General features: G+C 32.9%; 1 protein-coding gene across 1 annotated transcript; it reads left to right on the top strand.

The window, feature by feature from the left end:
• The first annotated feature begins 5 nt into the window (after positions 1-5).
• On the top strand, positions 6-27,731 carry fez1 (fasciculation and elongation protein zeta 1 (zygin I)). Its single transcript, XM_056467372.1, has 10 exons — positions 6-263; positions 4,424-4,793; positions 10,019-10,118; positions 12,487-12,573; positions 14,163-14,328; positions 16,524-16,798; positions 21,519-21,599; positions 21,711-21,786; positions 22,007-22,072; positions 26,828-27,731. The coding sequence occupies exons 2-10, from the start codon at positions 4,477-4,479 to the stop codon at positions 26,842-26,844; spliced, it is 1,185 nt and encodes a 394-aa protein (XP_056323347.1). The 5' UTR covers positions 6-263; positions 4,424-4,476; the 3' UTR covers positions 26,845-27,731.
• Positions 27,732-27,966: the final 235 nt, after the last annotated feature.

The following is a 27,966-nucleotide window of genomic DNA, read 5'->3' as shown; positions in this document are numbered from 1 at the left end:
GTCAGTGCGCAGGCTCTGTGGAGGAGACGACAGGACGACTGCTGCTTAATGCTCAGAAAACAACACTCTGAGCCTCGGCTGGCTTAGACAAGACGCCGTGGACTAGAACAGGGAGCCGGGCGGCCATCACGACTGCAGCTTGTGTGTTTGTGATGGGAATGACTGTGTTCTTTCATCCTGACTGATGGTGGATTCACTCTGACTATATCGGAATAGGAGGGGCTTTTTTCAACCCAGATACAGAAGGAGAGATTCTTCTGCAGGTAATTTGTTCCTCCCTCTTTTTTTTCTATCCTCATCACTCCATCGTCTCCATCCTGCCATTGTTTCCCCATTATTCCCTTCAGGATATATTGGGTAACCTTAATCTCTGTTCATTCTGCATCCATCCATTTCTATTTTTTTCTTCTTATTATTTTTTTATTTCTGTGCAGATTTATTTCCAATTATTTATTTATTTCTATTTATTTTTATTTCAGTTTCAACATATTCCTTCAGTTGGATTATTCCAAAATATGAATTTATATCCATGTGGTGTTACTTAAAGATATGCTTGAAAAATTTGTCCTCCAGATCTGACATGGTGTGATGTTGTACTTCATCTCTGCCATGCTTTATGATGTGATCGGCCATATTTCTTCCCATCATGGCTCGTCAGTTCATCTGATCTAATAACACGGCTGATATTGCACAACACAGGTCACACCGTCACTCAAAAAATTAATCTTATAATCACAAATATTTCTCTATTTCAGAAATATCTCTCACAGTTTCGTCTCTTATTATTATGAATGTGATGCACAATTCTGTGACGTCATCCTCGGTGGATGTCCCACAGCAAAAATAGTTCTATTCCATTGGTACAGTTTGTGTTTCATTGATTGATTTGGGGTCAATATGCTATTTAAACTCCTGCTCAATTTCACATCCCCTTCCCCAGGAAATGTGAATAAGGGGAAGCGGTTTATCACTGTAACGTTGCGTAGATAATGATAGTCAGATTTTTTAAAATCTGGTTCTCATCATAGGCGCAGACTTATGCGTGGCGGACAAACAAATCAATGCTTATCCACAAAAACTAAGGAGGGGGAAAGGTCATAACAATAATTCTGACATGGCACAGACAGTGTATTAGTGGAATGGCACTTTGCTGACTAATGTAATGTTGGGGTAAAAGCTTACGCAAGCCTGTTTTAAATGGATTTTGATCCTTTTACAGCCTGACTCTAAGCCTGATAAAGCCTTTTGTGCCCATTCACAGGAACTGTCAGTTGACAGGACAAAAAAAGGAGGTGTGAACGATAATGGGTGGATGTTATATTTACCCTGAACTTGATCATTTCATAATTCAATGCACTGCATTTTAAAGAGTAAATCGATTCTTGGAAGTCATCTTGGACTGATCAGAATGTAAATAGCGGTTGTTATGGAAAATCAGCCATGTAGAAACTTATACCATAGTATTATAAAGGTTTTCATTCATTCATTCATTTTCCTTTAGCTTAGTCCCTTTATTCATCAAGGGTCGCCACAGCGGAATGAACCGCCAACTTATCCAGCATATGTTTTACACAGCGGATGCCCTTCCAGCTGCAACCCAGTACTGGGAAACATCCATAAACACTCATTCATACACTCACACTACGGCCAATTTTCATTCATTCATTTTCTTTTCGGATTAGTCCCTTTATTAATCAGGGGTCGCCACAGTGGATTGAACCGTCAACTTATCCAGCATATATTTTACGCGGCGGATGCCCTTCCAGCTGCAACCCATCACTGGGAAACACCCATACACACTCATTCACACACATACACTACGGCCAATTTAGTTTATTCAATTCACCTATAGCGCATGTCTTTGGACTGTGGGGGACACTGCTGCAAAAAATATATACAAAATTAAATTAAATGTTAAAATACAGGTCAAATAATGTGCCATTGTCATTCAGTGACACAACGTACTTATTCTGTGTGTAAATAAAAATAAGCGATTATATTAAATTATATTTAAAAAAACTAAAAGATTGACAAACAGGCAAGACCTTGTGTTTTAAGGATAAAGAGGAAACATTTAATCAATTACTTTTTATTTCGAGGCTACTTTTTGAGCCTTAAATAAAGTCTTTTAATATGACACCAGATGATTCTTGTTCTAAATATGCCTAAAATATCTGGTGTATAAACAAGTTACACTTCTCTTACATTGTCTGCTGTAAATAACTTTAATTATTTAAATTAATTCAAATAGTATAATTATTTAAATAAAGTCCCTAAATATTTATCTATTTGATGTGAAAAAATAAGGTAAAAATGTAAAGATGTATTACACTTATTAGTTTAATGCTTGAAAACCACTTTTCTCTGATCGTCATGTATTAAATCAATATAGAGTTTTATAAAGCACTAATGGCTGCAGAGAAAATGCTAATGCTAATGTACTTCCTCGTTGACTCTTTTTCATTTGTTTTAGAAAGTGAATCTGAATGAGCACCAGCTATAATTGCTGTCTGACTTTGGCTACAGCACAGTCCCAGTATTTATTGGGGAAAACTCCCAGAGGTTCTGCTGAATCAACCGCTACCCAGATTAAACACAATTACTTTCAGTCTTCTTGAGCGAAATGCAGTCACTGGTGCTCTACGCTTGCTTAGTGGAAGAGAACAAAATTAATCTAATGAGATGTCATCTGAGAGAAATCCTATTTTATAGTCTAAATATTCAGTTAATAAGCCTCACAAAATGTTTCCGCTTCTGAGGCAGTCACTGTTATATAACTTATACTTATATAACTCAATATAAACATATTTAAATTCATTTTTAGCTGTTTAAGAGAAGTGAGCTCTGTTTGAATAATGCATTTAATTTGAGGTATTGAATATGGAACCAGAGCAGTCTAAAAAAGAATTAATTTACAAAATAAGATTCATATACAATTCACATTTAAATTGTAAATTCAAAACACATTTAATAGTGGTAATTATTAAAAAATGTCTTTAAATATTTATATGACTTATTTGCTCAGAAAAAAAATATTACTTTAAATATTACATTATTTTACTGCTTGAGAACCACTTTTCTTTGAAAGACAATTCATAAATATGCAAATTCAATTTGTAAGTTTACAATACATAAGTACGCAAATCCAATTCGTAAATTCAAAACACGATTCAAATACACAAATCCAATTCAAAATTCAAAAGACAATTCATAAGTACGCAAATGCAGTTCGTAAATTCAAAAGATAATTAAAAAATACGCAAATCCAATTCGTAAATTTAAAAGACAATTCATAAGTACGCAGATCTAATTCATAAATTCAAAAGACAATTCATAAGTACGCAGATCTAATTTGTAAATTCAAAAGACAATTCATAAGTACGCAGATCTAATTCATAAATTCAAAAGACAATTCATAAGTACGCAGATCTAATTCGTAAATTCAAAAGACAATTCATAAGTACGCAGATCTAATTCATAAATTTAAAAGACAATTCATAAGTACGCAGATCTAATTCGTAAATTCAAAAGACAATTCATAAGTACGCAGATCTAATTCATAAATTCAAAAGACAATTCATAAGTACGCAGATCTAATTCATAAATTCAAAAGACAATTCATAAGTACGCAGATCTAATTCATAAATTCAAATGACAATTCATAAGTACGCAGATCTAATTCATAAATTCAAAAGACAATTCATCAATATGCAAATCCAATTCGTAAATTCAAGACAATTTAAAATTACAAAAATCCAATTCGTAAAGTTAAAAAACAATTCATAAGAACGCAAAGATAATTCGGAAATTCAAAAGACAATTCATGAATACACAAATCCAATTCATAAATTCTAAACACAATTCATAAATAAGCAAATCCCTTTCGTGAATTCAAAACACAATTTATAAATATGAAAATCCAATTCGTAAATTCAAAACAACTCATAAATATAAAAATCCAATTCATAAATTCAAAACACAATACATAAATACGCAAATACAATTCGTAAATTTGAAACAACTCATAAATACGCAAATCCAATTTAAAAATCCAATGTGTAACACAATGTGTATATTCAAAACACAATTTGTAAATTTAAAGAACTAAATCCTAAATTCATAAATGCACACATCCAATTCATTTGGGGAAATACTTATGATTTTTACTTGTGAGTTTACGCATTGTGATTTCAATTTACGAATTGGATTTATGCATTTATGAATTGTGTTTTGAATTTATGAACTGGATTTTGTTAATTAGATTTTTTTAAATTTAAAATAAATGAAATTTAGTTTTATTTTTGCAAATGTATTATTTTTGAGACTGATCTGGCTCCATAATTGAACAGCTGCTTTGGAATGATAGTTATTGTGAAAGGCATTATACAAATAAACTTGAACTGATTATCCTATTTTTACCCAGGGATTGTTCCAGCGCCATCCTCCACGTGACAGTGTGATTACGAGGGCATCAGGATGGAGGCCCCTCTGGTGTGCCTGGATGAAGAATTCGAGGATCTGCGGCCCTGCAAGATGGAGGAGCTTGAATGCGAACAACCTCCCTGTCGACCTCACAAAACCATTCCCTTGGCCCCGCTATGCCGTGAAGACTTCTCTGAGCTGGAGAACTTCTCCGAAATGATGAGCTTCAAGTCCATGGAGGACCTGGTCAACGAGTTTGACGAGAAGCTGAACGTGTGCTTCCACAATTACAACACCAAGACAGAAGGTCTGGCACCCGTACGCAACCAATCACACGCTGAGGAGGATGAGGAGAGGCTTCAGGATGAAGAGTAAGCACAATCTCTTCCATTCCCAGTGTGCAAATAGATGTAGATAGTCAGCAGTCCAGGCTCACGGGAAATAAGTGCCTCAGAATATATTTTTCTGAGGCACATTTTATTGCACGTTTCAGATGACAAATCCACTAGAGGGCGATGTCCACATTTTTGTGAATCTGAAATTAGTTACTTAGGTCAGGTACATTTTGTTGTATGTTTCAGATACACGTCCTTGTACATGTCCACGAGAAGGCAGGTCTTGTAAAGATCACTAAGTGAACTGCTGATATAAACCCTTCCCTAAACCTAACCCCTAATAGTGTTTTCCAAAGCAAACGTATAAAAAAGTGCAAAGTGATCATAGTTTTACCTTGATTTTACATTGCTTTTATCTCTTTTGTGGAACCGTTCTTCATCGGGCTCAAACCTGAACGCTCTGTATCACAAAAGCAAAACCTTAAAAAGTGAGCTACCAAGCAAACTGACCTCGCCAGAAAAGTTGTTCATTTGGAGATAGATAGATGAGGTGAATGCATTCGATTGCCAACCACAGACACTACGGCTGCACGATATTGGAAAAATCTGACATTGCAATATTCCATTTTTTCTGTGGTAAATATTGAGATATGAATACAGTTTCACGAGATTTTTCTAACAGTATTCAGGTACAGAAATGGAATAATCACATTGCAAAAAATTATTTTATTACTTTGTTTGGTCTCGTTTTTAATCCAAACATCAACAAAATTCTTAGATCAAGTAAAGAATATTGTTTTGTTTTTAACTTCAGGAGAGGGTTAAGTGGGTTAAGTGAAACAATTCTTGTTTTAGATATTTGGACTAGAAACAAGACAAAAATTCTAAGACGACGACTTTTTTTTTTTTTTTTTTTTTGCATGAATCATGTAAATTCTGTATAAATACAATACTTAAATACAACTCTGTAGCTCCTGGTCAACTATAATTCAGACCCAACATTGCATTGCATTTTGGAGCCATAGTATTGCGGTGCTACTAAAGTACTGGTAAACCGTGCAACCCTAGTGCAAAGAACTGCACAAAAAGAATGATTTATTTGTCGATAATACGTTCCTATCAATATCATTAGTGTGAAAAGGAACAATAGTTGTTGCCGTCATACTGCTCTGTATTTGTTACCTAAAAACTAATGTTGAAGTATGTTTCTGTGGTTTCATAAAAATGTAGACTGAAGCATATATTTCCAATGAGCCTGTGTTGGTAGTTACAGTACAGTCAACCCAAAAATGATCCAGACACCAGTGGGTGCAGAACACTATAGTACATTTCTGTAAGTAATGAAAGCAAAAGAAAGCGTGAGAGATTTTTGCCTAAACATTATTTATACAGTCGACTAAATACCTGTTGAGTCTGGAAAAATATTACAATTCAGTTCTGCTTAATCTGACACTAGACACTACAGGCTGTCATTGAGGATGAACAAAGTATTGGTATTTCTGTAAATATTATCATACTAACAGTTGTCTGGATTATTTTTGATTCATTGTGATTCATTACATACTGTACCTTTTTATCAAAGCTATATTAAACTCAAGATGAACTTGTTTCTGACAGTTAACTTGTTATATATTATTAGCAATTTCTACAGTTAATACATTGGGATAATGAGAGTACTTTTGACTGTTTCTGAATAATTTTTGGTTTGACTGTAGAATAATTAGGGGTGTCATGGTGGCGCAGTGGGTAGCACGATCGCCTCACAGCAAGGTCGCTGGTTCAAGCCCCGGCCTGGTCAGTAGGCATTTCTGTGGAGTTTGCATGTTCTCCCCGTGTTCACGTGTGTTACCTCCAGTTGCTCAGGTTTTCCCCACAGTCCAAATACATGCGGTATAGGTGAATTGAATAAGCTAAATTGGCCGTAGTGCATGTGTGTAAATACAAGACTTTATGGGTGTTTCCCAGTGTTGGGTTGCAGCTGGAAGGGCATCCGCTGCGTAAAACATATGCTGGATAAGTTCATTTCACTGTGGCGACCCCTGATTAATAAAGGGACTAAGCCGAAAAGAAAATGAATGAATGAATGTAGAATAATTAATGAATATTCAATGAATGACCCTTTAACTAATTGGCTTCTACCAGGTTATATATCGTTATTGTTGGGCTCATAAATATGCCAATATTTAGTTGGCTGACTCTCTGCCAATCAAAAAGTGAAGACATGTCTGACATCCACGCCAACTGGCTTTCCAATCAGATTCTGTAAAAACACCCTTTGTCCATCACCAGTGCCGGTCTGTGTGTCTGTGTGCATGTGTCCGTGGTTTGGCCGTGAATTATTCAGCAAATTTTTATACGCCTCAGTGCTTTTGTTTGTCCTGACTTGTCTGCGCTGCCAGGCTGTCACCATGTTCTCATTGCTGTCAAATCTGCCTCTCGCAAAATGGGCCGAAAAAAAAACCCTGGGTCTAAATTTAGCACACACTCTTGTTGATGTAAAACAGTTAAAACCTCATCGCTGATTGAGGCTGTACTGTAATTGCACAAATATTAGGAGAAGCAGATAGTGTGTATGTGCTTTAAACGTTTTCAATTGTAACCTTTAAAACGATATTTAACTGGGATTTCCAGTATCTGAGCATGATGTTCATTACACTCTTAGATTGTGCTGTAAATACGGCAGTGATTTATGATTTGTTAGCATGTTTTTTTCTGTGCTTCCCGCTGTGATGTGTTCTCATTGCCCGTGGCTTTTGTTCTTGGCTTGCATTCAGACAAAAATCTGTCCCTGCGCTAGAATTCAGCCTGTGGCCGTAAATCTGACGAATTATAGAAACAAGCCTGCTGCAGTTCTCAGGGCTTCGTAAATATTCTAGCTAAGATGTTACCTTCACAGAAATTAAACTCCTTCAGACAATGACATATGGGTAGACGATGAGTCTGTACCAGTTTGGTGCTGTTGCAGGGGCTGAGATGGAGGCTGGTAGGCTTGTGTCTGTGTGTCCTCAGAGGTCAGCACTCTTTGAATGGTCACTTGTTCTCTGGATGACTAGACAGAGGCACAAAGAAAGCGTGGAGAATAATTTTAGTACGTAGATAAATAGATAGAAACTAGCAAAGAAAGAAATCGTTGTCACTGGACTGGTTTAATAAACATAGAAAGCAGCTACTTAAAGAGCATCTTAAAGGGTTAGTTCACCCAAAGAAATTTAATTCTGCTATTATATACGTTATCCTTGCACACCTGAGACCTTTGGTTTTCTTCGTAACACAAATTATTATGTTTTAGATGAACTGTCTTATCCTCCTTAAACAGCAACAGTCTCAAGATGTTCAAAGTCCAAAAAAGGAACCAAAAATATTGTCAAAAGATTTAATGTGACTTCAGTGGTTCAACTTTAATCATACTAAGGCTCAACGAACACATGTGTGTGCCAAAATTACTTTGTTTGCCTTTGTCTTCTGCATCAGATTAGGGTGCACATTTTCTATGGGCAATATGACACTTGTGTGCTGCACTGCTTACTAATGGCAATATGTCGTATGGCTAGGCCCACACGAAATTTTCAGCAGATATTCCGCAGATTTTTATCCCATCATTAATTCTGTTTATTTACTTGAGTAAATGTGTGTAAATCTATATTTATTCAGTTTTTAAATTAATTTCAGAAATATTATTGACTAATATGAAAATATTCATATGATTTATGTACAATGCAGTTTGTAAAGTAATATTTTCTGTCTTTTAGTAGAGATATTATTTGAGACTTGCTTTGTTTACCAAATAAAGTGGATCTAATTGGATTTATTGGAAATTGGATTTATTTCACATAGGTTTTAGTTATGATACTCCCAAAATAACTATTTTTACCAAAATTTTCAGCAAAAATAGCAACAAATGTCTGCATATTCCATCTGGTCCCACGTATGGCCCATAGTAAAATGTACCCCGATGACCTGATTTTTTTTGTCGCACGTTTTCTTGTAGCTTTGTGTTATTACAGTTGAACCACTAATATCCCATTGAATGTTTTGACAACCTTTTTGCTTTCTTTTCTGGACTTTGAACATCTCGGGACCATTACTGTTTAAGGAGGATGAGAGAGGTTTCATCTAAAATATCCTAATTTGTGTTTAAAATGACACGAGGGTGAGTGATTCATAACAGAATTCTTATTTTTGGGTGAACTAATTTTACTAATTTGATTGTAGAATCAGAGTTGCACACAAATGCACTTAACCCAGTCTTTCGGATGAGACGTTAAACCGAGGTCCTGACTCTCTGTGGTCATTAAAAATCACAGGATGTCCTTCGAAAAAGAGTAGGGGTTTAACCCCGGCATCCTGGCCAAATCTGCCCACTGGCCTCTGCCCATCATGGCCTCCTAACTATCCCCATATGATAATTGGCTTCATCACTCTGTCTCCTCTCCACCAATCAGCTGGTGTGTGGTGTGCGGTTTGGCGCAAAATGGCTGCCGTCGCGTCATCCAGGTGGATGTTGCACACTGGTGGTGGTTGAGGAGATCCCCCCCTATATGTAAAGCGCATTGAGTGCCCAGAAAAGCACTATATAAATGTAAGGAATTATTATTATTATAATTAAATCTGGAGAATTAATACTGTACTAGATTTGTCACTATATATTTTTGTGTGACAGTTCTTATTTTTGTAATTGCTAAAGAATGTATTGCCAACTAGGTCTATGCAAAGGAACTTTTCATTTTCAGTAAACCAGCTCAAGTGATTACGGTGAACTGTCATGCCATTATAAAATCGCTGCATTTAAGATCTGGTTTCTTTAAAAGTCAATGATCTTTGCTGCTTGATTGTTACCGTATATGGTTTAATGTGGGTCTCAGATCGGACAAAAAGCACTGCATTAAATTCCATTGTTCGGCGTTATGTCTTTAAAACATGGAAATTTATTTTACCACAGTATTTTCAAAAGAGTTTCAGCGCTCGCCTGCTGCTCCTGATGGCGCTTGCGTTTAAATGGCCTTTCGTCTCGTTTTATGCTTAAACAACTAAATAAATGCTGAAGTCTATTTAACGAACTGTATTTTAATCAAATTAAATTATTAATGCTGTTAAAGAAACCTTATGTAATTTAAAATAGTCACTTTAACTGGAGGTTTATTGGTGGCTGAAAAACACTTGCTGTGCCCACTGTGAGAATAGATGTCTCATTTGTTTCACTTTCATTGTGTGTCAGTTGGAACATTGTGTATTTAAATGTCCATGCGTGTGTGTTTTTGTAGTGTGTGGGATGCTCTGACTGACAACTACATGCCCTCCTCTGTGTCCAGCTGGGACGACCCCACCTCGGAAACACTCAACGGCAACCTCTCAGATCAGGAGGTAAACATCTGCTCTGCTTCTGATAACTGTTAATGGTGTTGACATGATAATAGACTATTCGTATTTCCAGCATGGTTCCTGATTACTGCTATAGGATGTGAATGAAATTTACATCTACTTAAATTAATTGGTTTTTTACAACAAAACAAAGAGGTGTAGAGCACAGCTAATAATATCAAGTACATATTATTATGCAAAAAAAAAAATAATAATAATAAAAAATAAATGTATTTATTTTTAATAAATTTATTTTAAAATGTATTTTTAATTAAAATATATACACTGTGTGTCAAAAAAAACTAAGCAATAATATATTATACAAAAATAAGACTGTCTCTCGTACAACAGGAATAACAGCGCAATCTGTGCATTATAATCTTTTATTTACTTTCCTTGGCGATGACGTAATGATGGCGTAATAATGGCGTAATGATGACGTATTTATTTTTAGCTGCGTAAGGTTTAAATAAAAATGGTGTTTTCGAATGAAGACAAGAGTTTGATCAAAGGTTTATGAAAACTGAAAAGCTACAGTGCTTCATGTTTTCTTCGTAAATTTCTGACTAAAACTGGACAAAAGGTGCATTGGATTACTTGTTGATGAAAATTGATCGCACTTGATCAGTATGTTGTGTGGCGTGGAGTGGTCATCCACGCACTGCCTGTGGTGTTGAAAATATCACCACTGTGGAAGACATGGTACTGATCCAAGAAGACACACCACACATTATGACATTGATATGTAAATGTTGCTTTATTTCTGTGTGTTAATTTAGTTTGCTAGTGATAAAATTGAAGCATGCTGTCAATATTTAGTTCCACATTAACAATGTGGAAAACAAATAGATAATATATAATTTCATCTATTTGTCATCTAATTACAAAATATAAGTAAAGTTGGAGGTATTTTGATGAAAATCTGACAGAATTACTTTTGCTTGGATTTTTTTGAGACACGGTGTATATTCTTATTAATTTTATTTAACTTATTTCAAAGAAAAAATTCTTATTTTAATCTAAACTGAAATTAATAAGTCAAATTAAATAAAACACGTATTGATATATTATACAAAAATCCAATTTAAATTATTAAATTTAAATTTACATATTAAAACTAATTCAACAAATTAATAGAAATAATACTACACTTCTCTATTTTTAATTGATACTTAAATAAAACTGATGCAAATACGTTTTCCTTAATATTTAGCTATACGTTTATATTCCATATTGTTATTATATTAACATTCACATAGTTATATTATGTTTTTTTAACAATGATGTATATTCTTATTTATTTTATTTAACTTATTTCAAATAGTAAATCGGATTTTAATCTAAACTAAAATTAATAAATCAAATAAAAATAAAACAAATACAAGTATCAATAGAAATTATACAAAAAATCTAATTTCTCAGTGATACTAAAAACATAAAACATACCATATTAGAAGAAATGATACTACACTCCTTTATTTTTAATTGATCCTAAAATAAAAGTGATGCAAATACGTTTTCCTTAATATTTAGCTATACATTTATTTTATATATTGTTATTATTTTAACATTCACATACTGTATAATAGCTGTATTATGGATTTCTTATATTTACAGTAATGAAATCAAATACAATTTCTTCCATAAAAATAAAGAATAATTCTTATTGTTTTTATTATCAACAAATACTTTTGTAAGGGTGATTTATCATTATTATTAACCATATTATATTAACGGAGCAGATATATCATTATCACTATAGCACTGGCCATCAGAAAAACCTTTCTTGAAATAATATCGTCCTGCTTTTATTTCCTGTAAGCAAATGACTGCAGCACTATATGAGAGTGTTTGCTTTCTCCGTTCAGGGTGTGGTGTGTATATTTATGCCAAATGCACAGCAAATACAGTGAATGGCTGCCAAAAACCCCAACCTGATCTACTTTGTTTGGCATCAAGCCTGTCACAAGCTTTGCAATAAGGAGTTTAGACACCATAAAATCCCACAGAAGCTCTGAAAACATCATAAGTCTCCATGACTGACCGGCAGATATCATTTCTGCATTTTCCTGTCACATTTTGCCATCATGTGAGCTATAGTCTAATGCTCAACTAATGTGAAATATCTAATGTGAGCTTTTTGATTAGTTCTAGCAGTGGAGTACAGTAGACTCTGTTGTAAATCAGTGTGGGCCAGAAGAGCTGTCAAGCTAACATTTTGAAAGCACTCTCCTCAGCACATTACCAATGAGTATAATGGAGCAATATGGAGCCATTACTCTTAGCCGTCTTGTCATATTGATACCGCTGATGATCTTAACCATGTTGGCAAAATTTCACCAACTGTGTCTTCTGTGTCTTGGCTTTGAAGATACACGAAAAAGAGGAGGATGAGATGAACGAGAAGAATGAAAATGCCAACTGTCTGAATGAAGAACCTCTTATAACAGCTGATCAGGTGAGCTTTTTAACTCTTCCAGCTCAATTTTTAAAATGGGAATTTATTTTATTTGGGTAAACATACAGTTGAAGTCAGAATTATTGGCCCTCCTGAATTATTAGCCCCCTTCTATTTCCCCCCAATTTCTGTTTAACGGAGAGAAGATTTTTTCAGCACATTTCTAAACATGATAGTTTTAATAACTCATTTCTAATAACTGATTTATTTTATCTTTGCCATGATGACAGTAAATAATATTTGACTAGATATTTTTCAAGACACTTCTATACAGCTTAAAGTGACATTTAAAGGCTTAACTAGGTTAATTAGGTTAACTAGGCAGGTTAGGGAAATTAGGCAAGTTACTGTATAACGATGGTTTGTTCTGTAGACTATCAAAAAAATATAGTTTAAAGGGGATAATATTTTTGACTTTAAAATGGTTTTTGAATTAAAAACTGCTTTTATTCTAGCCAAAATAAAACAAATAAGACTTTCTCCAAAAGAAAAAAATATTTTCAGACATATTGTGAAAATTTCCTTGCTCTGTTAAACACCATTAGTGAAAAATTTTTAAAAAAGAAAAAAAAAAATTTAAAAGGGGGCTAATAGTTCTGACTTCAGCTGTATGTTACACTGGCAGAAAAGACTGCAAAGTGTTGTGTTATTGTTTATAAATAATAATATTATTAATAATAATACCGACAAAAAAAACAGCAACAACAACATTTCATATTATTATGTATTCATTATTAATTATTATTACTATATATTATATAATTATTATAACTTTTTATTATTATTATTATTATTATAGATATATTATTATATATAGATCAATAATTATTTATAATAATACAAATATGTGAAAAGAACCTCTGATTACAGGTGATCAGATGAGTTTTTTAACTCTTTCAGGTCGATCTTTAAAATGGTGATTTATATTAGTTGGGTAAACATGTTACACTTGCGGAAAAGACTGAAAAGTATTGTGTTTTTGTTTATAAATAATAATAATAATAATAACAACAACAACAACAACAACAACAACAACAACAACAACAACAACAACAACAACAACAACAACAATAATAATTCATATTATTATGTATTTATTATTAATAATTATTACTATATATTATAATTATTATAGGTTTTTATTATTATTATAGATATTATCATATATAGATAATTAATCATTTATAATATTAAACATATTTATTAAAATTCATTATTATTTGATTTATTTATAAAAATTTTATATTTACTTTATATATTACTTACTATATATTAAGTGACTACACTTTAAGAAAATCTATTAGATAAATTAGGTAAATAATATTATATTATAAAAAATGTTTTAGAAAAAAACTACAAATTAAATTAAATCTTAAAAATGTATCTGGTTTTATTCAAATTATTATTAGTAAAATTTGTTTAAATAAAAGTCTAAATTTAATTTAATATGCCAAGATTTACACACACTTATTCTATTCTTTTCTATCATACCATTTCATATTATATTAGTATTGGTAACATATTTATTAAATGCATATTAAGGTTAAATTAAAAGCTCACTCAAATTTGGCATGTATTCCCTGATTTAGGTGATTGAGGAGATTGTGGAGATGATGGAAAACTCACCAGATCCTGGAGAGACAGAGGAAGAGGAGGAGGATGATATCGGGGTCTCTTCCTCTAAAAGCAGCCCGTCCCTTCTGGAGGAGATCCGCATGCTGTCTCAGGCTTCCAATAACAACTGCTCCTACGAAGGTGACAGTTAATAAATATACGTGACCTTTGGGTGACATTTAAAATGTTTCATTCTTCAGATGTAAGTTCCTCAGCCATTCCCAACCTTTACTTAAAGGTCTCGCATTGTCCACAATGATATTAACAAACCAGCAATAAAACTAAATTAGCTGAATAAAGCAGAATGTCATAGAGTATGGAAATTTGGATGAATAAATCAAAAGTGGGTCAGCAAAATTTTTTCTTGCTGTTTTTTTTTTTTCAGAAATCTGTGAAGCAGGAAAAAACTATATGGTATTAAAATGATATCTGAAGACTCATTATTTAGATTTTAAATAATGTTCATATTTAATTTGAGAATGGACATCCTGAATTTTAGCTGATTAAAAGAGTTGGTGAAACTTTAAAATATAAAAAAAGCATTATAATTATTAAGTAGCACATTACTATAAAGCTATTTTCATGTCATGGTTGATAACAGATAAATGCCAGGTATTATTATTCTCCTTTATTAGTTTTTTAAAAATACTTATATGATTAAACATAAATGAATGTCATCAAAACATTCTTATGCATCATTTGATATCATCTTTGCATTTGAGCATCAGACTAAGGGCCCTATAATACACCCAGTGCAATAAGGTGCAAGACGTGCATGATTTATACATTTTTTTCAGACCAGCACAACCCTTATTTTCATGTTCTGTGCCACATTGTTTAAATAGCAAATCTATTAGTTAGAGCACGTTAGTTATGCGCCTGTGTGGGTTCAAACTCTTACACATTTTTTAATACACACAGAATGTACAGCAATACACAAATATCTTTACATTTGAAAATAAAAACCACTGCCTCCATGCCTTCTTTATGCCTCAATGGCTTTTTTTCAGTTAATTCATGACAATCTGCATTTGTATAATATTATTATTATTAGCAGTATTATTTATTAAATGCATATTTATATTTGTTTTAATTAAAAACATATTTAGATTTGTCAACCTGTCAGGTTTTGGAGATGTATGTGTCACTATATAGGGCATAAGAAAAGGACATGTGTTTGGATATAACTCCATTTTTTGACCACACTTATTATTTTTGACCACATTATTATTGTTCATTTATTCGTTTGCTACAAATTAGAACTGAATGTAGGAATAGTTTTGAAACAAATCTTTGCACTTAGCAAACAAAATTATAAATGTAGACTAATGGATGTCTTCAGTGGAGTGCGTACAACACCGTTTCCTTACCCACAAAAGTAAAGGAGTAAAGAGTAAAAATAAAGAAAAAGTAAAGAGGCCGAATGGAGGAGGCTCATTCTTTATCCTTGCGCTGCAGATGCTCTGTTTAACTGTTTTCTCGCTAGTGAAGTGTTCAGGTTTTCCATTTACAAAGTCCGCCATGTAAATAGCAAATGTGCCATGTCGCGACGCAACTGACTCTTAAAGGGAATGGGAGATGAGATTCTGATTGGTTTAAAGCACATTATGCTCAAAACACACCCATAACTCATTAAGAGAATAAGAACAACCCTGTTAGACCATGTGCCGTGGTGCAGACAGTATTTTTCCATCCTTAAAATAGCAAAAGCTTTTGCACCATGCGCTTTAGACTTTGTGCCTAGATCATTAAAATAGAGCCCTAACACTGTTTTACCACTCTAGCTGGTATCACACATATTTGGGTGACCTTTTGTCCATAGGTTATCATTAAACAAAAAAAAAAACATACCATTTGCATAAAGAGCTATCAGAAACACAATTTAACCATAGAAATAGGTTTAAAAAGTGTTAGAAAAATATTAAAAATATTTAAGTTATTTATAATAAAAGCTCTTTATAATAAAAAAAGTGCTAAGTTGACTCCTTATAATAAAAATGATTAACTGTTGCTAGCTCTTTATAATAAAAGAAGTGCCTTGATATTAGGAGGTCAGGTTCAATGCAAACGTGCTCTGCATCTCCCAGGAATACAAACAGGACTCTATCGAGCACATAGGGAAGCTTTCTATTTTAAACCCTGTTGTTTCAGCATTTCTTCATCCTATATGGACAGATGAAACGGGTCATATTTTAGAAACCGAAGATGCACTAGAGCAAAAGCGAATGAAAAATAGCCAACTGGAGAAACATCACAACATTAGTCAGAGTGTGAATGTCAAGTGCTGGTTTGATCAATGGGAGTCTTTTGAAATGAGAATGCTGTTTTTCATGCAGGTCTGAGGCTGATGCCGAGCTCTGCACTGCTTGACATCTTGTGCCGGATGGAGGTGGCGATTCGAGAGTATTCAGAGGAACTGGTGGCTCAGCTGGCCCGGAGAGATGAGCTGGAGTTCGAGAAGGAGGTGAAGAACACCTTCATCACAGCTCTGATGGAGGTGCAGAACAGACAGAAGGAGCAGAGGGAGCTGAGCAAGCGCAGGCGTAAAGACAAGGCCATGAGTCTACAGGGATCCACGCGCCCCGAGAAGACTGGCAGCATGCCTGCGAAAGTGAGTGAGCCCACTGTACACAGCACATCAAGAGTTCGGCATCAGAAACAGAGAGAGAGAGAGAGAGATTCATGGTTTTAATGTTCTCTGCTCACCAACACTGGATTATTTAATCAAAAATACAGTCAAATGAAATGATTGTTTTAATATTTAAATGTTTTAAAGCTAAAACAATGCAGTCAAAAATACTTTTAGGTGTCACGGTGGTGCAGTGGGTAGCACGATCGCCTCACAGCAAGAAGGTCGCTGGTTCGAGCCTCGGCTGGGTCAGTTGGCATTTCTGTGTCAAGTTTGCATGTTCTCCTTGTGTTCGCGTGGGTTTCCAGTGGGTTCTCCGGTTTCCCCCACAAGTCCCCCCCCCAAAGACATGTGGTATAGGGGAATTGGGTGAGCTAAATTGTCAGTAGTGTATGTGTGTGAATGAGTGTGTATGGATGTTTCCCAGTAATGGGTTACAGCTGGAGAGGCATCTGCTGTGTGAAACATATGCTGGATAAGTTCATAACCGGTTCATTCCACTGTGGCGACCCAGATTATTAAAGAGACTAGGCTGAAAACGAAAATGAATGAATGAAAATACTTTTACTGCTTGTTCAAGCTACGTATTTAAAATTAGTAAAACAACACAATTCTTAAGTGTTTTTCTGGGACAATTTAAGTGTTTTATGTTTCATCCACTTAAATTTGTAAAAACAATTATGTTAACTTAATCGATTTGTGTTGGGTCAACATGAAGGAATTGTGTGGAACCCAACATTTTTTAAACATTTACTTGACATTATTATTATTTATTAAGATATTTTAGAGGAGCTAACTGTGGCTCTTAAAAGGATAGTTCACCCAAAAATACACATTTACTCTCTGTTTACTCACCCTCATGTTATTTCCAATCTTTATTAGTTTCTTTATTATGTTGAATACTAAAGAAGATAATTTTTTAAAATGTTGGAAACCTGTAACCACTGACTATCATAGTATAAAGACAAATACTGGAAGCAAACTGTTTTCTAGATATTAATATTCCCAGAAATACAGTACCAGTGTTATTTTGTTATTAATATTAAATCATTATTATTGTTTATTAATATTTAAACTTTTATTTAAAATAAAGAAAATTGTTCAATTATTTGTTTTTAAAGTAATTACATATATAATGTAAAAACTAATAAAAACATTTTACTTCAAATAAATGCTGTTATTTTGACATTTTTTCTCACGAAAGAATACTAAGCAATAAAAAAGTTAGCCTTTTTCAAGATAAAAACATTTTAAAGATTGATATTATAGACATTTCTGAAGGAGCACTGAAGACTAATGTAATGATGCTGAAAATTCTGCTTTTGCAGGAAAATTAATCAATTCTGTTCTTTATTTTATAGCATTTTATTTATTAGATATTTAATCTTTTTTTGTTCAGTTTCAGTTTTAGTTTTTTAGTAAGTGCATTTAGCACAGGGGTGCCCAACCCTGTTCCTGGAGATCTATCTTCCTGCAGACTTAGGCTGTAACATTGCTCAAACACACCTGTCTTTAGTTACCAAGTGCTACTTCAGATCCTACTAATGCCGCAGTCACATTAGAGCATGCGAAATTCTGTTGTACTGAAAAGGGGCAGGATCAAACAAGATGATTAGACATTAAACAAGCGAGCGATTGGTCCATATTTTACATTTCTGTCCAGAGTGGTCATGTTTTGATTTTCAATTGGTCTCAGGCAATCACGGGATGCGATTGCGCAGGTCAGAGTTCAGCAAGCTTTCCAACGCAGTGAACTGTGAAACAGCTTGCGTTTCTGGTCTACCTCATTGACGTGCATATGATTGGAAGTCTACGGGGAGAAAAGTGCAGTGTGACTGCAGATTTAGTTGGTTTAGTTGTGTTTGATCAGGGTTGGAGTTAAACTCTATTCACCTTATTCTCCGCGTACGAGTGGGCGCAGCCATTTGAATCATTTTGGCTCGAGACTTCCGGTCTCATTCACTTCCATTCATTTTTAGACGTTAAAAACAGCTCGTTTTGCTGCTTGGTGTTGCAAACTGATATTTTCTTATTATAATTTTCTACTTTGTCTGTATTGTCATGCAAACACTTGTTTGTAGAGTAAGTAGTTTGACCGTTTTCTGCTGTTTATTATTCCCAGTCATTTCTCCCATAGGCAGCTGAATCGGAAGTTCTAAAACAATCGCAAAAACGCACGCACTTCCGCATTGAAGAATAAGGTCAATAGGAAGGAAGGTAGATCTCCAGGTTGAGCACCCCAATTTAGCAGCTACTTTCTCTGACATAGAATAAATTTCATTTGACATTTTAAATAAAATGTTATGTAAAGATTTTCATCATTGAAAGTTGAGACATTATTAGCGGTTTATATTTTCAGGCAGTTTTTATTTGAAATTTTAGTTCATTTTAGTAATTTGGTTGTGTTTTGAACACTATATTAGCATTTTGTTTTATTTTCTTACAGAGTTTCATTTAATCTTCACTTTTAGTAGTTTTAGCTCAATAAATTACATTAAATTAATAGACTAAGCAAAACTGCAGAATAAGAACACGAGAACTGTTGTTTTGGCAGTTAAAACACATTTATTTTGTATAATTTGTGTGTGTGTGTGTGTGTGTGTGTAAATAGATTACCTTCAATAACTAAGAAAACTATTATTTTAAAGTGTAATTTTATATGTACAATTGTACAGTTTTGATCAATTAAATGCAGCCTTGGTGAGCTTCTTTTAAAAGCATTTACTGATGCTGAACTTTTGAGAGATGGTGTATGTGCATGATGTTTACCTCTTCATTCAGTCTCCATGCACAGTTAATGGATCTCAGCAAATTAGACTTGAGCTGCACTTAGCACTTACTGGAAGAGCAGAGAAATCATTCCCCTGCAGCAGGAGCTGTGAAGGCAATAGCAGCTTCCTCTTACAGTAATGCTGCTCTGATTCCATTACATCATGCAAGTAACTGCATCTCCACTTCCTATATGTTCTCTCTGAACATTTTAGACGCTGATGAGTTCAGAAATGTGGTAAATTGTGAATCTCAGATTTAATATATGTTTGCACCATTTTCATCAGAAGTCTAGTATTTTAGGCATAAAAGATGAAATGTTATTATTCTATACAAAAAGCATGTCTAGGTTATTCATTCATTCATTTTCCTTCGGCTTAGTCCCTTTATTAATCAGAGGTCGCCACAGCGGAATGAACCACCAACTTATCCAGCACGTTTTACACAGCAGATGCCCTTTCAGCTGCAACCCAGTACTAGGAAACATCCATACACTCACTATGGCCAATTTAGTTTCTTCAATTCACCTATAGCGCATATCTTTAGACTGTAGGGAAAACCGGAGCACTCGGAGGAAACCCACGTGAACATGGGGAGAACATCCAAACTTCACACAGAAATACCAACTGACCCAGCCGGGACTCAAAACAGTGACCTTCTTGCTGTGAGGCGACAGTGCTAACCACTGAGCAATTGCTAACATTTTCTGAGCTTGGGAGACTACAATTTGGGCTAAAAAAAGAGGTAAACTAAATGAAATAAGATACAAGATATTAGGATATATAATAAGGAAATAGGTCAGAGTATCTTTTGGTCTTTGAATTTTCATTTTAGAAACAGATATTGAAAAATGAAAAACGAGCCGTTTTTTTTTTATTTTCATTTTAAAATTAAAAAACGAAAATTGAAATTCAAAGCATTTTTTTGATTTTTGTTTTTGAATTTTAAAACGAAAAATTAAAAATCGACTCAATTTTCGTTTTCATGATGAAAAACGAAAAAACAAAATTCAAAAATGATTTGATTTTTATTTTTTATTTTGAATAACACAAACTAAAATCACCAGAAAACAAAAACGAATACTTGTTTTTTTATATTTTGAAACCAGATAGGCAGACGCATTTACGATGACGCAATGCTGTTACACACATTTTTCAATCATTTTTTTTATTTAGTTTTTCCGTTTTTCATCATGAAAACAAAAACGAGTCGTTTTTTGTTTTAAAATTCAAAAACGAAAATCAAAAAATGCTTTGAATTTCAATTTTCGTTTTTTAATTTTAAAATGAAAATAAAAAAAAAACGGCTCGTTTTTCATTTTTCAATATCTGTTTTTTAAAATTAAAATCCAATGACCAAAAGATACACTGACCTATAAAACATTTCTTTGTTCTGTTAAACAGCATTTGGGAGAAATATTTCAATATATATTAAAGATTTATATTAAGTTGTATACTTTTAATAATAGTATTTTTTATTTACTCTATCATAATTAAATTATTTCGATTTTAAATAATGTTAAAAAAAAGATGACATCTAGAATTTTCACTGTTAAAAATATTTAATTTTCACTATTCCTAATATACTATATTATAATATTGCTAATAACTGATACATGACAGATATTATAATTCTACTTTATTATTTTTTCATAAATATAAATATAAATTTAATTTAATGTCACCAAAACATTATAGAGCACAGTTAGTATTATATACTGTATAGTTAGACTGGAAAGACTAACCAAGGGAAGCAGCCATTTTACAAACATTTGCGGAAAGATTTCAGCAGTTTTTACATCAGATCCCCAGCTGATGCTTTCTGCAGTCTGACGTAGGAGACATTGGTGCAGATGAGTGATGCTGTGCTGTACAGTAGATGAGCAGAAGAGAGCCTCTGGTATTTAATATTTCATGTTTTGGTGTTTTCGCAGCGCTTCAGCATGGAGGGTCTGTCCAACATCCTGCAGACAGGCATCAGACAGACCTTCGGGAGCTCAGGCACAGAAAAACAGGTGAGGAGGAACATTTCACTTCATCTTCCGAACTAGAAATATATCCATATATGCAGGAAGAAGATCAGATTTTGTTTGTGGTGATAACTGTGTGTGATGATTAAATTTCAGTACTTGAACACAGTCATCCCGTATGAGAAAAAAGGGACTCCTCCATCTGTGGATGACTTGCAAATGCTCACAAAAAGTAAGTGAAGTGAACTACTCTAATGGTATTAATATTGATCTCGGTCAAAGCGAGAGACTTTTCTATAAAAATCACCATAATATTTCATACTTTGCTGAAGTAATTGCACCTTAGTGTTAAACTATTATTAGTAATCAAATAATACAAAATGCAAGCTGTCAAAAAAAAAAAGAAAAGGTGTATTGATCTCATCATTCATTTAACTGCTGTTGTTTTTCAGTTCTTTATGCCATGAAAGAAGACAGCGAGAAGGTCCCAACCCTCCTGACTGACTATATATTAAAAGGTAAATCTGACATTCTCCCTTTTCCAGAATTAGATTATATAATATATTAATTTATGAATATATTTTTCTATTGATTTGTGATGTATAGTGTATTTTTAAATGAATTTAATATAATATTATTATTTAGTAAAGGATTTTAGAGAAGCTAACTGTGGCTCTTAAATAAGATTTAAAAAAAAATGTGAAAAGGATGTTTTTCAAAACTAGAAAATGTTCTTTTAGGATGATAACACATTTATAAAGCGATGTTATTTAAGTTTTGTTATTATCTACTGTTTAATTTTATTTTTAAAGTTTTAATAAATTGTGTTTGTTTACGTTTGTATTTTATTTGAATTTTTTTATGTATTTAAATGTGTTTTTTTATGTTAGATTTAGATATTTCAGTGCATCAAAAGTTAATCTGCAGCTTGTTGAAATAAAATAAGTTTAAGTTTATAATTCAATAAAAATTACATTCAAACTACGGCTGCACGATATTGGAGAAATGTGGTATTTTAATTTTCTGCTATAAATATTGTGATATGAATACAGTTTCACAAGATAGTTTGTATAGCTCTATTTGATGGTTTTCTGGACAGTCAAACAGTATTTAGGTACAGAAACTGAATAATCACAATGCAGAAAATGCTTTCCTTTGTTTTGTCTAGTTTCTAGTCCAAATATCAAACAAAAAACTTAGACCAAGTCAAAAATAGTGTTTCATTTTCACTGTCAGAAGAAATAAGTGAAATTTAAGAGTTTTCCCTTAAAACAAGCTAAATTATCTGCCAGTGAAGTAAGTGAAATGATTTTGTTTTTGCTTTGACATGTAGATTTTTAGACTAGAAACAAGACAAAATTGTAAGAATTTATTTTCATCAATTCCATATAAACACAGTAATTAAATACAAATCTGTAGCAACTGGTCAACTGTATTGCAGACTCAACATTACATATCTTTGCGATGTGACTATTGCAGATGCACACATTGCAATATCGATGCTGAAACAATATATTGAGCAGTCCTAATTCAAACATTACATTTAAAAGACATTATTGGAGGATAATGTTTTTGATGAGTTCTCATATTATATTTTTGTAAAGTTAAGCAAGTTTGTTGTTTTGAATATTTTTTATTTAATTTATTTGCTTACATTCTTTTACATAGTTTTAGTAATTTAGTGCATGACTTTTTTGACATTTATCTAAAATAACATGTTTTGTTTAATTGTGTTATTTTTATGTTTTTTCCCCACACAGTTTATTTCTAATTACCAAAACGCTAGCCTAAAGTAGCCTATTTGTTTTATATACCTACATGCACAGTCGAATGCACAGCATTTCAAAGCATTCTTCATTTGATAGCATGCTCAAACACATGCACACTTTAAAAGATTCATTCATGTCCAGTCTCTGTACTTTTTCACTTTTATTATGCTGAGAGCAATAAAAATGGCTTGTACTCATTTTCAAATATAAATATATTTCTCATATATTGTTATGCTTTGATTCCACTCACCAATGCACTCGTCAACGCGACGTCTATTATTTTGGTCATCTTCAGTAATTTGTTGTTCGTCTCCATTTCTTTACCAACTATGAAATAGCGGCTCAGTGTTGCCATCTTGTGGACAAAATAAATAATACAAAACCGAGTGCATGCGCAAGGTTAGAAAATAATGCTACATGCTAATAACCAAGCACATGCATAAAACGATATATCTAACGTTACTGTGAGCTTTAGTTAATGTTTAATATGCAGAAGTGAAAAGTTGAATTGAAACCTTTTTCCTAAAACCAAATTATGTAGGCTATTTAATTAACAATACCAATAATGTTCAATATCAGTATTTATTAAATAAGTTCAAAAAATGTATATTAATCATATATTAATTATACAATGACAATATTTCTAATTCATTTCAAATATTGTAGTACAGTGTATAAATGTAGGCAACAGACAAGTGCCGATATTTAATAAGTCAATATAATGAACATGCACAATATTTCTATCGTGGGCACGGCGAAATACAGTGAATCATTTATTATAATTTTTTATCAATTTTTTAAGAGTGCTTTTTAAGAATATTCACATTATAATTGCAGCAATATTCATTACAGCATCAAATGCTTAGAGACTTGTTAACAATTCAAAAGTTTAAACCAGGTGCCCAAACTTTTTCTTATGAAGGGCCAAAAACCAAACTTGATTATTATTAGTGTTATTTTTAATATTTTTAAATGAACTTATTACAGTGAAAACATAAACAGTTCATTTTAGAACACAATAAAGTTCAATGCTTAAAACACTAGTGAATCTGCTTCTCCCTTTGCTTTCATTTTTTCTCTATCTGTTGAGCGACAATATGTTCATTTAAAAAAAAAAAAATCAACATTTAAATTGAGTTAGCTTTTTTGTAGCTAAACAATAAAACAAACAAATAAAAGGTTATATAATATAATAATTATATGATATTAAAAGAATATAATAAAATTATAAATGGCAATTTCTATTAAAGTCATTCTGTCCAACCCATCGCCTAGTTTGGCCATCTCTGGTTTAAACATTAACATTTTCACATGTTAATCTAGCTGAACATGCTGAAATATTGTTTCATTTAATTAATTTGTTTGTTTAAATTCAGCCCAAACAAATTGTTTACAACCACTTAACTTAAAAAAATAGCCAATCCAAGGAATCCTCTTTGAAAAGGATTAACTTTAAAGATTAAAAGATTAAAACTACTAAAGCTTTGATTAATCTTAGGTGATGTTAATTTTTAAGATAATGCCTAATAGCGTGTTAAAAAATCTTAGCTTTAATCTGATTACAATTTATTAAATAAATTAATATTTTAAAAATAATATTAACTGCTATCCCAAAAGAATTAATACATCTAACAAAAGTTCATATTTTATATATAAATAAAAGAACCATAGAACCCTCCTTATTATTAGAAGGTATTAGTATATATGATAAGAAATGCAACAACAAACTTATTCTTCGAATTCTCCAGAAAAATAAAATGAATCAAAAGGGAAAAGGGAAATCATATTGGTCAGTGTTATTACAAGATATTGATTGGAAAAGAACATGGCTTCTCCCCATATACATAATCCTAAACAAAGCAAAAAATAAAAATAAATCATTTTAAAATTCTACACAAAATATATCCAGTCAATGCATTCATCTCAAAATGTACTGATATTGCAGATACTTGTTCTGTCTGTCAGGAAAGTGAGGAAACTTTGACTAACTTTTTTAAATTATATGCTAAATTCTTTATCCGTTATGCCAAATTTCTTAAATGCTCTCCCTGATTTGCCCATTTCTTAATTGAAATTGATTCCTTGCTTAAAGCTATACATTTATCTAACAAATAACAATTCTGCAAGTTAATAGAAACCTATGAAACTATCATGCTTCCAGTAAGTTAGTCTTTGATGCTTTCTGTGTTTTTTATTTAATTGTGTACTTCCCCTTTCTTTATTTTGTTCTCTTTTCTTTTTTCCTTTCTATTTCCAATTTGTTACTTATTGTTCTTATCACTTTGTAATTGCATGTACTTGTATTCCAGTCTCTAACAGATTACTTCCTGATTTATATTGTACAGTTCTTCTTTTCAAAATAATCGTTTTCAGAAAAAAATAAATCAATAAAAATAATAATATTAACTGTAATAATTCAGACTTTTTCTCACAGTTAATTCGAATAACTAACATTTACTAAAGAGATTTTATTGTAACGTGTTAACTATTCTACTTATAATACTTTTGCAGTTTAATTTGGTTGAAACATTTGTTTATTCTGAACATGTATATAATAAAGCAATAAGTATTTTTTTACAGTAAACTTGTTGAAGTAACATTTTTGCAGCATAGGGGAGTGCAGGTAATGCAGGGTAAAATGTAACACAGAGTTTTAAGGTATTTGCTTAGAGTTAACCATGGCATGTTTCCGAGGTTTGCACTACAGTGTCGGCAGACGTCTTCCTGGCAATTATTGGAAAAAGTTTGGCTAAATTTGGATGAGAAACACAGAAGAAACCATTTTTGCAGCATAAAAGAATTTTTTATTATACTCAATATTTTTTTTATTAAAATTAAATCTGTAGTCAATGCAATAGGCAAAAAATGAGTTGGATCGTTTACAATCCTTTATAATGTAATATAATGTAAAATCTTATATTGTTGTGATTACCGTCTTCTAGAGTAAAAGATGAAACCATTTTGTAAGATGTAAAAAACACACAGTGACTGCTAGCCAGTTTTGAGGAAAACACGACACAGCAGGGTTAGGTGTAAAGGGGGGACACCAATTAAACTAACAAAATAATTGTTGAAATTTGAGTGAAATGAAGGGAACTTTTGAAATAAAACATGTTTTTTAGAAAATATTTTTTTATTGACAAAATGTCACATACACATACACTTTCCCCACAGGTGTAAATAGTAACATTTTTACTCCTGGCACTACTGCACAGAAACCACAGGTCTGGCGATCATACAACCAGTGCTCATGTGTAGGAGAGGCTTGTGTGTTGTTGGTAAAAAAATATGGTTTGTCTAACCCCATTACTTTGTTCAATATTTGGCCAAAACCAAAAAGTGTTACTTTGTGCCCTGCTCTCCCCTAGGTCAATACCGTGATAATACCGTATATCGTGATAAAAGCTTCAGCAATTATTCGCAACAATATAATTTGATACCGTTTTATGCCTATAGATTACAAATGCTCTGATCTCAATGAATTTTCCCATCTTCATTCCACAGTTCTGTGTCCTACCTAAAGTCCAGCGTGCGATCTGCTGTTGGTGAGACCGTGAAGAGGACAAGCGTCTCCATTCATCCTCAAATCAGATCTCCAGTCCAGCTGCATGAGCTCCCTTACCCAATATCAGCGAGGGACCCTGAACATCTAACCATCCTTCTCTTGCTTATCTAACGACCTTCAACCTTGCTCATCTCACTGCCCTTCCCGTATTCACACATATCCACGAGGTTCAGACCACCACAGCGCCTGGTGCTTTACATGTTTTCTACTACATATGTTACAACGGGCCAAAAGCCATATGGAACGTGTAAGAGTAACAGGTGAACTCTAAACGGTTTAACTCTTCGATCAGGTACTATTTTTATTTTTCTTTGTAAAGATATGCCTGACATAAGGCACATACTGTACTACTCTGTCATTCACATCTGTTCAGAACACAGGAGATGAGGAGAAGGGCATTATTATTCACAATCTTCTTAGATGCATCGTTTCGAGAGCACATCTGAAAATAATCCATCCAGACATTCTGCTTTTTGCCGTTTTAGTATTGTACCGAGGAGGTTGGTTGGAGATACAGCATGTTTTAGTGTTCTACATTAATGCCAATTTATAGGGAAAACAAAACCTTGTGACATCTTTTTTTTATTTAGGGTAATTTGAGATTTTTTGGTTTTGTTTTGTTCATTCTGTGTATGATATATACTACATGATGTTGTTTAATTGACGATCCATTTGTCTAATAAAACATTATGTTTGATTTTTTTTTTTACTTTAACATTAACTGTCATTCATGCCTTGTGGTTACATCTTTAATGTATATATTTCTTATTTACTAAGGGACATGGAGGAATGTGAAGTATTGCTGAGTTATAGTTCCAATAAATGTTAAACCCTGTGAAAATATGAATGGCTTTCATTGCAATGCCGCAATTTTCTACTAGAGGTCAGTCATATGCAAGGTTATTGAAATTCACCATGCACGCAAGGTAGGTTGTCATCAATACACGTTATTTAAACGCTTGTTTGTTTGTTTGTTTGTTTTAAACCACGGGGAAAGACGATTCAGGCCTATTGTCATTGTTGTAAGTAAATGACGTTTCTGTCTGGTATCAGTGTAAAGCAGGCTAAATCATTGTTT

This window comes from Danio aesculapii, chromosome 10 (assembly GCF_903798145.1).
Source record: "Danio aesculapii chromosome 10, fDanAes4.1, whole genome shotgun sequence".
NCBI classification, from domain to species: domain Eukaryota; kingdom Metazoa; phylum Chordata; class Actinopteri; order Cypriniformes; family Danionidae; genus Danio; species Danio aesculapii.
Note: the sequence above shows the minus strand (reverse complement) of the source record. Positions and strands in the feature narration are given on the sequence as shown.